The 13727-nt window shown below is 48.4% G+C and overlaps 1 protein-coding gene across 1 annotated transcript in view; it reads left to right on the forward strand.

Moving 5' to 3' along the window:
* The first annotated feature begins 1035 nt into the window (after nt 1-1035).
* SORL1 (sortilin related receptor 1) overlaps nt 1036-13727 on the forward strand; it is a 110794-nt gene continuing 98102 nt past the window's right edge. The window contains exon 1 of the mRNA XM_028707291.2: nt 1036-1443. Coding sequence (XP_028563124.2) covers nt 1120-1443 — 324 coding nt within the window. The 5' untranslated portion in view covers nt 1036-1119. The remainder of the gene's footprint in view (nt 1444-13727) is intronic.

A 13727-nucleotide genomic window follows, 5' to 3' on the forward strand; every position in this document is an offset into this window, starting at 1 on the left:
GAGGGCCAGTGTGGTGTAGTAGTTAGAGTGCCAGACTAGGACTTGGGAGAACATGGTTTGAATCCCCACTGGGCTGTGTAGCTGACTAGGTGTCCTTGGGCCAGTAGCTGCCTCTCTCTGCCTAAATTATCTCAAAGGGATGAAATGAATAGGTGGATCTGTGCACGCATTACTATGAGTTCCTTACTGAAAAGGTGGGATATAAATGCAGTAAGTAAATAGATACAGATATTGAATAAGTAAACATAACTCTACAGCAAAACAGATGCATCTTCCAGCTCCAGCATATTTAGTATGCTGAGCTTACCCGCTTTCGTTTTACAACATAAGAAAGTAAAGGAAGAAGAGCCGGCTGGATCAGGCCGCTGCCTTCATTTATACCCCTGAGTAGCTTCAGAAAAGCGCTTGTCACATGAGACCATGGACTCTTCTGTAAAGCTCTAAAGGTGCTTTGAAACACACACGTGCACGCACAAAAACACACACACCGCAGGGAACCCGGAGAAACCTTTCCAAGGCTCCAGGTTCTTCTTTTTGCGCTTGCAAAGAAAACATTTCTGCGCGGGGCGCAACAAATAAAGGCGATGTTATTGACTTTTTTTTTTTTAATTCGCGAAAGCCCTTTCGCTTTTAAGGTCCTGCTGCTGTACTTCTGGGAGGTCAAAGCCAGGAGCAGGCAAAGAAGATTATGGAGAAAAGCGTGCGTGCGTGCGTGTGTTTTGTGGGGGTGGGGGATGACACGTGACTTGCACCCGCACACCGTGGCCGGCTGGTGCAAGCCAGAGGCTGCGAATGCAAATACAAACAACAACAACAACCAAGCGGATAATTTCGCCACGCACGCGCTCGCTCGCTGCTTTGCCCCGCACCGCGCAAAAGGCAAGGAAGGGTTGCAATGCCCCGGGAAGCGGCGCGTGCAGCCCCGGGCCCTTGGCGCGCGCCGGAGCCGAGCTGCCTGCAGCTGGCCTGAATCTGCTCGCTGCTGTTGCTCCCTCGCCACCCCCCCCTTCCCCGCCGCCACCGGGTTTCCCGGCTTTGCAATCCTATTGCACATTCTGTCCTGGCGGCGGCGCCCCACTTTGCAGCTCGCCAAGCCGGCGGAGCGCGGAGGCAGCGAACATGGCGACAGGGAGAAGCCGCGCCGGGGAGCCGCGCTCTCCGCTCCGGGAAACGGCCGCCCGGCTGGCGATGCCGCCGCCGCGTCTCGCTCTCCTCCTCCTCCTGCTCTCCGCTTGCAGCCTCCGGCCGGCCGAGTCCGCCGGCAGGACCTTGCGGCTGCACGCCGCTTTCACATCCCGAGCCCAGGACCGGGGCTTCGAGGTGCTGCGGGCGAGCAGTCCCGATGGCACAGTCAGGCAGCCGACGCCGGGCGAGATGCTGCGGAGCAAGCGGAGCGCCAACGCCGCCGCCCAGCAGCAGGAGTCCATGAAGGTGTACGGACAGGTGAGCGGGCACCTTTGGGGCCACCTTCTGGCATCTCTCCATCAAGGCTCCCACCCGATTTGGCAAGCCAGCCAGCCAGCTAGCATCGCGCGGAATTTGGAGCGGGGAGGGGGCGCGCGCTCTGCTTCCAGGTCCTTGCGTTTTCTTTGCAACATCCTCCACTCCACCCCCTCTTTGCAAAAGGAGCTTTTGTTATGCCCCCCCCCCCCTCTTTGCGCGGCGCTGTCTGGTTGGAATGCACGCAGTTCTCAGTCCAATGTTCCTTCGTTCCCCGCCGCCTTTGAGCCACGCGCGGTTTTAAATTGGGTAGTGGGCGCCCTTCAGTTCGCCCTGCCTCTTCCTCTCCCCACCATCATACTCCGCATCCCCCTCCTCAAATGGATCAGGGGCTCTGGGCTTCCTGGCTCTTAGGCGATCTCTCTCTTTGCTTTTTTTGTGTGGCGGGGGGAGGTTTGCGACTCAGGTGACTCGCGGGTCCAGTTGCAAGGGTGGTTGGTGGTTGTTGTATCACACGCGTAACTGGTGGGAATCGAACTGTAAATATTTCTTCTTTGGAATCGTTCCGTGTCAGATGCAAACAATGCAGTGCGGGGAACGGAGCGCTGCAGCAGCTTTTCAGCCGCTGCTCGGGCAGGAGGCCAGATTTTGGGCAACCTTGGACCACACTGTCATTTTTATTTTTTTATTTTTTATTTGCTCATCTTGCAACCTTCTCCCTCCCAAAAGTTTAAAAGCGTCAGACTGGAATTCAGGTTGTCCCTGTTGTTTTTTGCTCTGGGAAAAATGACAAGGAATTGGTGCAACTCAGGTTAGCTTTGCAAATTAGTTAACTAGTCCAACATTGTGACACAGCCCTTTTTGTTTGTTTATGGTCGATGGAAGGAAGGAAAGAATGATATCCAACTTTTGCAAGACCTCCTTTCATGGTCACCTGATGGCAGTTCTGCATCGCCATAGGCGAGCAGCTGTTTACAGTGCCTTTCACCTTTTTGTCACAGGCTACTCTTTCTGAGATCCATCCAAATTAGAGGTTTAATTCTCATCTTAAATTCTGGTAGAGCTTAATTGGCACATCCCCCCTGGGAACAAGAGAAACACACCTGTGACTTAACTTAAGACAGTTGTCTCAGGAGTGGGTCTGACACACCTTGCTGTTGCTTATGCATGTAAGCGGGGGGGGGGGGGGGGGAGTTACTTCAGGAGAAAAAAGCCCTGGGGTAGCAATTTCTGGATTTTGATTGTTCAAACATCTTATTGTTTTGCCTGTTTGAAAACCTGGGATGGCAGCAGGCATCTCATACTGAGTCCTTTCAGAGAAAACAATTCTTTCTTTCTTTCTTTTTTTTTTTTTGCTTTTGAGTTTCCCTTTCTCCTCTTCCCTCCAAATCCCTTTTCCTTTTGTGTTGTGCTTTTGGTTGTAAGCCCTGAGGGTGGGGACCGTTTTATCACTGACATTGGTAAGCTGTTCTGGGAACCTCCCTCCCCCAACTGAAGAACAGGATAAAAGAGTTTAAATAAAAAACAAACAAACCAGACCCTCTTTGAATGATTTCCCACAGGGGAAGGTGTGTAAGAGGATAATACCACATTCCTCTGAACATGAAATATCTCAAATGCATCAAGTTGCATACCTGATAATAAACAGGTGCAGGTTGCGTATTTGATCACTTTAGGCCGGAGAGTAGTGATAGGTTTCTGGGTACCAAATACAGTGGTACCTCAGGTTACAGACACTTCAGGTTACAGACTCCACTAACCCAGAAATAGTACCTCGGGTTAAGAACTTTGCTTCAGGATGAGAACAGAAACCGTGTGATGGCGGCGCAGCGGCAGTAGGAGGCCCCATTAGCTAAAGAGGTACTTCAGGTTAAGAACAGTTTCAGGTTAAGAACGGACCTCTGGAACGAATTTAAGTTCTTAACCCAAGGTACTACTGTAGTCTCCAGCTATTGTTGGACTACAACTCCCATCATCCCTAACTAGCAGGACCAGTTGTCAGGGATGATGTGAATTGTAGTCCAAAAACAGCTGGAGACCCAAGTTTGGGAAACACTGATAGAGATTTTTCATCTGGCCTCCATCGTAACCTCTGATCTCAAGGTACAACCCCGCTCCAAAACATGCACAAAAGAACATAGGAAGCCGCCTTATTTCATGTCTGACTGTGGGTCCACCTAGCTCAGCACTGACAGGCAGCCCCTGTTCAGGGTTTGTGGCTTGAGAACATAACTGGAGATGGCATGGATTGAACCTGGAACCTTCTCCTTGCAAGGCAGGTGTTCTAGCACTGAGCTAGGGCCCTTTCCACAAGGGAAGCTGCCTAACACCGTGTCAGAGGGTTGGTCCATCTACCCCATCATTGTCTACACTGATTGGCAGCAGCTCTCTGGGACTTCAGACAGGTCTTCCTCCCAGTCCTGATCCTGGGACCTTCTGCAAGCAGAGCAGAGGATCTGCCTCTGACCTATGGCCAGTCCCCTAAAACACATGGTTCTATGCCTTGAGATGCAGCCAAGGGACTCCTTAACCTCCTCTTCTGCATCGTTAACACAGCATGCCTTGCAGGGGGTTGGACTAGATGACCCTCAGGGCCCTTCCAACTCTACAATTCTATGATATTCTCTCTGTCTGTCTGTCTGTCTGTCTCACGAACAAGACACAGGGAAATGGTACTGAGCAGCTGAGTTCCGAAGGCCTGTCTTGCTGTTCCGGGGAATGAGGTTAAAAAGCCTGTATTTTCATTATGACATTTGGATCTCCCTTTCCTCCAAAGTGGTGTGCAGACTTCTTCACCCCCTGCCTCCATTTTACCCACACAACAACCCTGCATGGTAGGTGTCAGAGCTGCCCCAGGTCCCAGCTCACAGAGGACCAACGCCAGTCCGTTGTTATATAAAATAGTCTTTATTGAAGTTCAGTTTCTCTTTTACAGCCACGGCGCGCAGCTCTACGTCTTAAACCCTAGACCGCCGAAGCTCCGTCTGAGTCTCCTCCCCCCAGACACCAGTTTAAGACCCTAGCCTTGCTCCACCTCTTCCTCTGCTCCCTCCTCCTCTGGGTCCGCTTGTCCGCCGAGGTCCTGCCCTTCCTAGACTCTTCTGACGCTGAGTCCCCTGAGTCTTCCCCCTCCCTCCGGCGAGCTTTAGGACCTGGTTCCCAATCCGGGTTTTCTGCTGCCCCGCGCGCCTGTACATTTGAACTGGGCGCGCGCGCCCAGCCTGCCACCTTCCTTCTGACCGTTATACTGCTCCTGTCGCTGCTTCCCTCTTCGGGGATGCTAGCTGGGTCTGACTCCTCCTCCCTGCTTGCCGGAGGAGACGCTGACTCTGACCTATGGGGCTCTTCCCCCCCACTACGCTCTGGTGGGGAAGCTGGTCCTGATTTCCAGCTACTGCTTTGGGAGTCTCCACTGGCCCCCTGCTTCTGGTGTGTCCCCCCTGGGACCCCCCTTGCCCTGGCCATCGGCGCCCCCTTCTGGGAATCTTCTGATTCACTGGAGAGGCTTATGGAATCTCTCGGGTCACTGTCATTCTGCCCTCCGCTGCCCTCAGATTCTTCCCCTTCGCTCTCCATTTCCTCTCTCCCCTGTGCCTCTGCTCCTGAGCCCCTGACAGTAGGTCAGGCTGAAAGACAGCGAGCAGCGGCCTCCAAGGTCACCCAGTGAGTTTCGCAGCTGAGTGGGATTTTGATCCCTGATCTCTCAAGTCTGTGCCTGATTCACTATACCTCTATTGGTGGAGCCATGGTTTGCTGGCTGGTGCCTCACCCTATTCTGTATGGCCTGTTAAAAACAGCCAGGCCAGAGCATAGGTGGGGAACCTCTGGCCCTGGGGCCCCAATATGGGCCTCCCAACCTCTCCATCTGGCCCCCTGGACTCTCCACATCTGTCCACAGCCACAGCTATCAGTCGCCTTGCTTTGTGCCTTCCTTGAGGCTTCTTGCCTGGCTGGACTTTGTCCTTGAACTCTGATCATGCCTCTTGCTTGTCTGCTGGAAGGACAGAGGGGAAGGGGTGTGTGTGTAGAACCTACCTCACTGTAAAAGGTAAAATTTACAATTCTTTGCTTCATCCACTTTTGGTTCCAGCATTGGGATGTGGCTGCTGGAAGATTGTTGAGAAGGGAAGTTGGCCCTCCGTCAGAAAAAAAATGTTCTGTCCGGTCCTGTATTGGAGGAACGTGTAGTTCCCCGCCCCCCAGTGAATTAGAGGACTCATGTTTCGTTTTGGGAGGGAGGGTGCTGGACTTGTACGAAGTGTTAGAAAGGAGAAGAGTTAGAACATCCTTGTGGAAAGACTGTTCTTATCCGTGCTGAAATCAAAGAGTTACTTGCATTTCTAACAGGCTGCCGGATCCGTTTTCAGAAATGGCAACCACTATTTTTAGGCGATACAGAAAAGGAGCATTCAGAGCACAGTTATGCTTCCTTAAAGGCGTTCCCCGACTTTATCCAAATTGTGCTTATTTGGCTCTTCCCATTTAAAAAAAATTGGCCTTTTGTTGATGGCGTGCGTCCACATGTTGGACTAGTTTGCATTTATATTCCTTCTTTCCACCTTGTTTCACAGATCTTTTATATATAGATATAAAAACAGAAACTGGAAGCAGAAGTGACCCCCACTGTGAACTATAGAGTAGACCGTAAAGAGGTTTATTGATCCAACACATTTCAACTCCTGCTGGACTTCCTTCAGAGAAATTCTGAAAACTGATTCAAAATATATAGGCGCTACCTCTCTTCTATTTCTTATACTACCTTATTTCATTTGCCTACGGCAATCCAATTGTTTTCAATTTTTGCTTCTGCTTTCACTTCCTTTTGGGGGTTCCTGTTTTTGTTGCATACTTTATTTTTAAAATAGTCCTGTAAAGAATAGTGAAATGTAGCCAGATTGAAAGGACAGCAACAACTCACTTCCAATAGCAGAGGGGATAGCGGTTCAGAAGGTATTCAGGCCAAAGATGCTCTGCAACAGAGAAGTTTTCACTTGTCATTTTAAATGCCGCTCAGTGAAATCTCCTGGGGCAGGGAGTTCCACAGGGGCACTTCAGTGGAAAAGGCCCTCTCCCATATTCCCACCTACTGTGACACAGATGGTGGTGGAATATAGAACAGACCCCAGTCTGATTTTAAATCATAAACACATATGGTTTTCTGATTTTAAAACATTATATGGTTTTTTTAAAAAATGTGTGGTTTTATAGATGATTGTTCTAAAGCGCTCTGATTTTTCTTCTTCTGTGTAAACCAAGGTTTGCAGGCCAACAGCAACAAACTATGGATTTAAGCTGTGCTTTGTTGCCAATAAACAAACCACAGTTAAGCCTTCCCATGGGATCTTGAATTGTAAGCCAGGGTTGTCATCACGGTATACCGAACTGTGGTTTATTAAACAATGGCTTAGCATTATGTGTGAACCTTTCCCAGTGGCTTAACTGTGGTTTGTTTATTGGCAACAAAGTGTAGCTTAAATCCATAGTTTGTTGCTGTTGGCTTGCAAACCTTGGCTTGCTATAACTATGACTTTGCATTCTGTGTGAATCTAGCACACTTCCTTAGCCATAGTGTATTTGACCACCTACCACAGAACCTCATCAGGCTACAAAGACAAGGTCAGATAGGGGTGACAGTCAGTGGGGGAGCAGGCATGAGCCCCCTCCACCGATTGTCCAAGACTGGCACTCTTGGAGCACTATTTCCCCCTGCAAGATCAGCATCGTCCAAGAGCCTTGGGGATCCAGCCTGCTAGAGGCTTCACAACCCCACCTACCATTTTTGCAGTCCCAGGTAGGCAGCAAAATCAAGAAGTAGGGTGGCTGGATAACTAGGAAGATGGGAAGAAGCTGCCTTAGTCCATCGAGCACACCATGAATTTGCCTCCATCTCCTCCAGATGTACGGGGCGCAGGTGGCGCTGTGGGTTAAACCACAGAGCCTAGGACTTGCCGATCAGAAGGTCGGCGGTTCGAATCCCTGTGACAGGGTGAGCTCCTGTTACTCAGTCCCTGCTCCTGCCTACCTAGCAGTTCAAAAGCACGTCAAAGTGCAAGTAGATAAACAGGTACCACTCTGACGGGAAGGTAAACGGCGTTTACGTGCACTGCTCTGGTTCGCCAGAAGCGGCTTAGTTATGCTGGCCACATGACCCAGAAGCTGTACGCCGGCTCCCTCGGCCAATAAAGCGAGATGAGCGCTGCAACCCCAGAGTCGGTCACGACTGGACCTAATGGACAGGGATCCCTTTACCTTTTACCTCCAGATGTTGCTGGACTGCAACTCCCATCAGCTCCAGCAAGCTCGGCTGATGCGGTAGGGATGATGGGAGTTGTAGTTCAGAAACGTTGGGAGAGCCAAAGATTTCTTGTGCCTGGTCTGCACTGCCAGGCCATGACTTTCCAAGGTTTCAGAGAGGGCACATTCCCAGTCCTAGCTGGAGATGCTGGGGATTGAATCTGGGACCTTCTGCAGGCAAAGCAGATGCTTTTCCACTGAGCTGTGGGCCCTCCCAAAATAGATCCACTGGATCCACCTACTTCAGTACTGCCTTCACTGACTGGCAGCACTTGTCCAGGATTTTGGACAAGGTTCTCTTATAGAGACGATGGGGATCGAACCAGGAAGCAGATGTTCCCACTGCTGAGCCACAACCCTTCCCATAGCCTCCTGCATTTAGAATGGTGGATCGCCAGGGCCCTGCCTGTGCCCTCTTTATTTCTTTGTTCTCCACTTAGACCTACACACCCCTTTCTGCTAGCAGAAATTGAAAGCTTATCTGTCCGAGGATTTACTTTCAGGCAGATAACTTCCCACAGTTATTACGTGTCACATGGCTTTTATTTACCTCCCACCCCACAAATAAAAGCAGACACAATGGCAGCCTTTTAAAACCCAAATAAAAACAAAAGCTCATTACAGTCCCCTGCATTACGATTTCTCCTTATATCGACATTGATGGGTATTTTTTTTATTAAAAAAACCCAGTTATTCCCAGAAGTGTTCTGGTTATCTAAATTTCATGGCCAGGCTGAATATGTCATTGTAACCTTGTGTCAACAATGTGTTGTGTTGCATCAGCTGTCTGGATATCCAAGTGTTTTCCTCCGTGCCCCTGGGGCTGTTTGGATGAAGGGAGTTTGCACGGAAATGCTAATAGCTTTCCAAGATCAAACAGGATTCTTGCTTATTCTCCCTCATCACGTTTATGTTTTGGGGCCCACCTGCACTATTCATTTAAAGCAGCATCGTAGCACTTTAAACTGTCATGGTTTTCTCAAAAGGACCTTGAGAATTGTCGTTTGTTATGGGTGCCAAGCGGTTGTTTGTTTAGTCGTTTAGTCGTGTCCGACTCTTCGTGACCCCATGGACCAGAGCACGCCAGGCACTCCTGTCTTCCACTGCCTCCCGCAGTTTGGTCAGACTCATGTTTGTAGCTTCAAGAACACTGTCCAACCATCTCGTCCTCTGTCGTCCCCTTCTCCTTGTGCCCTCCATCTTTCCCAACATCAGGGTCTTTTCCAGGGAGTCTTCTCTTCTCATGAGGTGGCCAAAGTATTGGAGTCTCAGCTTCAGGATCTGTCCTTCCAGTGAGCACTCAGGGCTGATTTCCTTCAGAATGGATAGGTTTGATCTTCTTGTAGTCCATGGGACTCTCAAGAGTCTCCTCCAGCACCATAATTCAAAAGCATCAACTCTTCGGCGATCAGCCTTCATTATGGTCCAGCTCTCGCTTCCATACATCACTACTGGGAAAACCATGGTTTTAACTATAGGGACCTTTGTTGGCAAGGTGATGTCTCTGTTTTTAAAGATGCTGTCTAGGTTTGTCATTGCTTTTCTCCCAAGAAGCAGGCGTCTTTTAATTTTGTGGCTGCTGTCATCATCTGCAGTGATCATGGAGCCCAAGAAAGTAAAATCTCTCACTGCCTCCATTTCTTCCCCTTCTATTTGCCAGGAGGTGATGGGACCAGTAGCCATGATCTTCGTTTTTCTGAGCAGTTGTTAGGAGGCCTTTATTTCCCTTGTAGATCTACAGTTCCCAGAGTTCCCTGGTAAGAGGGATTGATTGTTAAACCACTCTGGGAATGTGGCATTTCAATTTGGAATAAGAATATAGAAGAGCCTGCTGGATGAGGCCAGTGACCCATCTAGTCTAGCATCCTGTTCTCACAGTGGCTAACCAGATGGCTGTGGGAAACCTGCAAATCAGGATCCGAGCACAAGAGCACTTTACCCTCCTATGGCTTCCAGCAGTTAGTATTCAGACTCGTTCCTGCCTCCAGCCATCCTGGCTAGTAGCTGTTGATAGAGCACGTTCTCCTTCATGGAGAGCATGTGTTGCGGTGTGAGCAACCATGACATCCCCTGTTTGCTGGGCGGGTTAGTTTGGATGGCCACGGAATTGAATGGGCACCTCCAATGTTGCTGGGGAAAATTGACTGTTGCAATTTTATTTGATTGACGGGGGTGCTATATAGGTCCCTGTGCGCAGCGTTGAGCTTCCTCTTTTCGCTGCACACATGGGATTACCTGCCCACCCTCCCTTTATTTAGGGTTTGTTTGCTATGCCTGTCATGGGGTCGTCTGCTTTGGAGCAGGGGCCTGGTAGGAATTTTACCATTTGGCTGATTGGCTGGTGCCATTTGGGTTTTGCCTACTGCATAGCAAATTGTCACAACTTGTAAAGTTGTGGTTAAAGGTAAAGGTAAAGGGACCCCTGACCATTAGGTCCAGTCGTGACCGACTCTGGGGTTGCGGCGCTCATCTCGCTTTATTGGCCGAGGGAGCCGGTGTACAGCTTCTGGGTCATGTGGCCAGCATGACTAAGCCGCTTCTGGCGAACCAGAGCAGGGCACGGAAATGCCGTTTACCTTCCCGCCGGAGCGGTACCTATTTATCTACTTGCACTTTGACGTGCTTTCGAACTGCTAGGTTGGCAGGAGCAGGGACCGAGCAACGGGAGCTCACCCCATCGCAGGGATTAAAACCGCCAACCTTCTGATCAGCAAGTCCTAGGCTCTGTGGTTTAACCCACAGCGCCACCCGCGTCCCTAAGGTTGTGGTTAGGCATTGGTTAATTTTTTGGTTGGTGGAGGGGATGTGGTTGGCTGTGCTTGCCCCTCCAATGCTGCTGCTGCAAGGGTATTCCGTTATAGGAATACAGGGGCTCACCATGCTTTTGTCCGTATCCCTGACAAAGGGCTAGGGCCACGCAAGAGTCCCAGGGAGCATTTGGGGAGAGGTGTGAGCCTGGCACCCAGCTTTATTCTCTCCCCAAAATTGCTTACCCTTACTGACTTCTGCACGGGTGTGGTTGCCAGTTCTGTTCCTACCTCCAAGTGGGAACAGATAGTCGCTAACCAATGCCTAAGTAACCACTCACTTACTGTAATTCAATAAAGTTGTGGCCAAAATTATGCCAAAAACCAAAACAAAAATGATGTGTGAACCTGTTTTTATCCAGGGGTGTCTTGGGGGTCCTTGACACGCAACCTTATCCTCCATGAATTTGTCTGAGCCACTTTTAAAGCCATCCAAATTCATGGCCGTCACTGTGGGAGTGAGTTCCATAGCTTAACTTCCTGTCTTGGTCTTGCTATTTTTGGTAGCAGTATTGTGTCTCAGTGCAGTGTCCAAAATATAATAAAAACAGCTAACAAATAACACAGAAAAGACAACAGATAAAATTTTAAAAGCTCTGCTCCCAAGTCACTGTGGTGTGTTGCCTCCTGAGATATTTGGAACTTGAGAGAGACATTCTCCTTCAGACTGCAGTGACCCCACAATCGAGATGTAGGGAGCTTTTGGCAGACGATTTGGATTCCACCTTTAAATTATCTGGACTGAGCCCATGGCCCAGGAATCTTCTAGGCCTGGGGTTTTAGAGGGAGATGGCGGGCAAGCTGTAGTTTATTGAGAGTGCTGGCAATTGAAGCTCTGTTAAGGCTAAACTACAGTTCCCAAAATTCTTGGGGTGTGTGTGTAAATGTGCATTAAATGTGGTTCAAATGTGCGGCGTGGATGTGAATTTGTTTGTTTAAACCTATATTTTGTGCTTCAGTTATTGTGAGCTGCTCTAGCCTTTGCAGAGTAAGCCTTGCATTCAGCTGAATTCTTGAAGCAGACAGGTTGAAATTAATGAACCTAACTTAGTCGTGTCCATTAATCAAGGGGTCTACTTTGAGAATGACTGGCATTGGATACAACAATCCTGTGTGATTAGATTATTTGTGGTTTTAGACTGAATGAGGAAAGAAAATAGCTTGGGCCTGTTTAGCTTTTTTAAAAACAACAACAGCAACAACATTTAAAGTGGTTTGTGAAGCCAGCTTCGTTAACATAGTGAAAATGGATTTCTGTGTTTGCCATGAACCATAGTTAATTTTAACCCAATTTGCTGTCTTGTCAGCCATGGGCCTTTTCCAAGAACAATCAGACCTTAACCTCCTAGTATTCAATTTTCTTCCTAGCAGGATCTGTTTGGCATCTCATAAAAACGGCTTGATTAAGGGGGAAAGCTCTATAAACATTAACTTTTGCTTAGTTTAGATAATGCCCCCCCCCCTTTACAGCTGTTAAAAAATTAGTTATTACACAGAATTAGTTCCTTATAACCCTATTTCACCATCTCATTACTGCTCCAGCCCTGCAGGAGTGAATTATTATTTTAATTATGCAGATCAGGAAACTGAGGCTTGAGAGGTGAATTCTTGGCTCACGGCCACCCAGTAAGTTGGCAGCGGTTGGGACGGGCAGCTGGATCCTACAAAAAGCAGGCAGAAGTTCAGTTCCCTTCCCATCTTTATCTCTGCGCATCTGACTCCCAAAATAGCTAAACATTTCATCTCCATCTGTTGTTCTCAAGGCAGTTTGCAAGTTGAAAGTGTTTCTGTTGTCCCACCAGGGAGCTGGTGATGGAATAGAGATATCTTGACCAAAATGGCAGGATAAGGAAGAAATCCTTTTTTCTCTGAAAGTCCTAGACTTTTATTGTCCCTACCTGCTGCATTACAGTTGTACCTTGGATCCTGAACACCTTGCAAGTTGAATGTTTTGGCTCCCGAACGCTCCAAACCCGGAAGTGATTGTTCTGGTTTGCGAACGTTCTTTGGAACCTGAATGCTTCCACCTGAATGCCAATCAGAAGCCGTGTTTTCATTTCCGAATGTTTTGGAAGTTGAATGGACTTCCGGAACGGATTCCCTTCGACTTCCAAGGTATGATTCCCTTCCAAGTTGATTCCCTTCCAAAGGAATCACCTACACCCCCATTCCTGATCCTGCATCGTAGTGGAAAATTCAGAAGTGCAGTCGCTCCATGATAGTCACAGCCACACACCCTTCTGTGATTATACAACAGGATAGCTCAGCTTGTTAAAACATGGTGCCGATAACGCCAAGGTTGCTAGTTCAATCCTCGTATGGGAATATTCCTCAACTAGATGTTCCTCAGGCTCCTTTCCAGCTCTTCAATTCTATGATTCTTTGATTCTAACCTTCTAAGGCTATACAATAATAATAATTAGGGATGCATTGCAACAATCAATGCAGATTTCTATGTGTCGTCTTTTGGCTAGATCTATTTTCTGTGCATGTACATGGGCAATTGGATTTGGAGTGCTCCAGTCTCTTCTTTTGGAGTGACTTAAGTTTTGTTTTCCTTGAACTTCAGTTGTACACAATAGGACTTGAACACTTTTTTCTTGAAAATGAAGCACCTTGTTTGCAAATGCTTAGCTTTGGAGCACAGAGCTCCTCATTGTTCTTCCCCCGCGCCTTCTCCAGAGTAACCTCAGGAGCCAATCCTCGGTGGTTGACTCACCTCCTTTCATGCTAAAAGTACATTGGAGACTGGGACCCTGCAGCTGAAATAGTAATGGGTTTTGGCCCCTGTGACCCCCAGCCCCTACACCTCTATCCTACATCCTGCCTTATTGCACCATCTGAGTGGGAAAAGGGATTGTTTTATCTTTTTATGAAAACATCCAAATGGGACAGCTTTCTTGTGTGAAAAACATGGGAGAAAGATCTGGGTTATGTAATTAAAGACAGAATTGAGACAATTGTGGTCAAGCAACCATGTGAAGACAGTTTTTGCTAAAATTAAAGAGATTGCAGTAAAAATCACACACCAAATATATAGGATACCTGTTAGGGTTGCCATATTTCGAAAAGTGAAAATTCGGATGGAAAAGTTTTGGGAAGGCAAAGTTGTTGAGCTTTTTTTTGTTTAGTATGACAACCCTAATATCTGTGCAATTGGCTCATTTGACCTCCACGATTGGCCCT

This window comes from Podarcis muralis, chromosome 15 (genome assembly GCF_964188315.1).
Source record: "Podarcis muralis chromosome 15, rPodMur119.hap1.1, whole genome shotgun sequence".
Lineage (NCBI taxonomy): Eukaryota > Metazoa > Chordata > Lepidosauria > Squamata > Lacertidae > Podarcis > Podarcis muralis.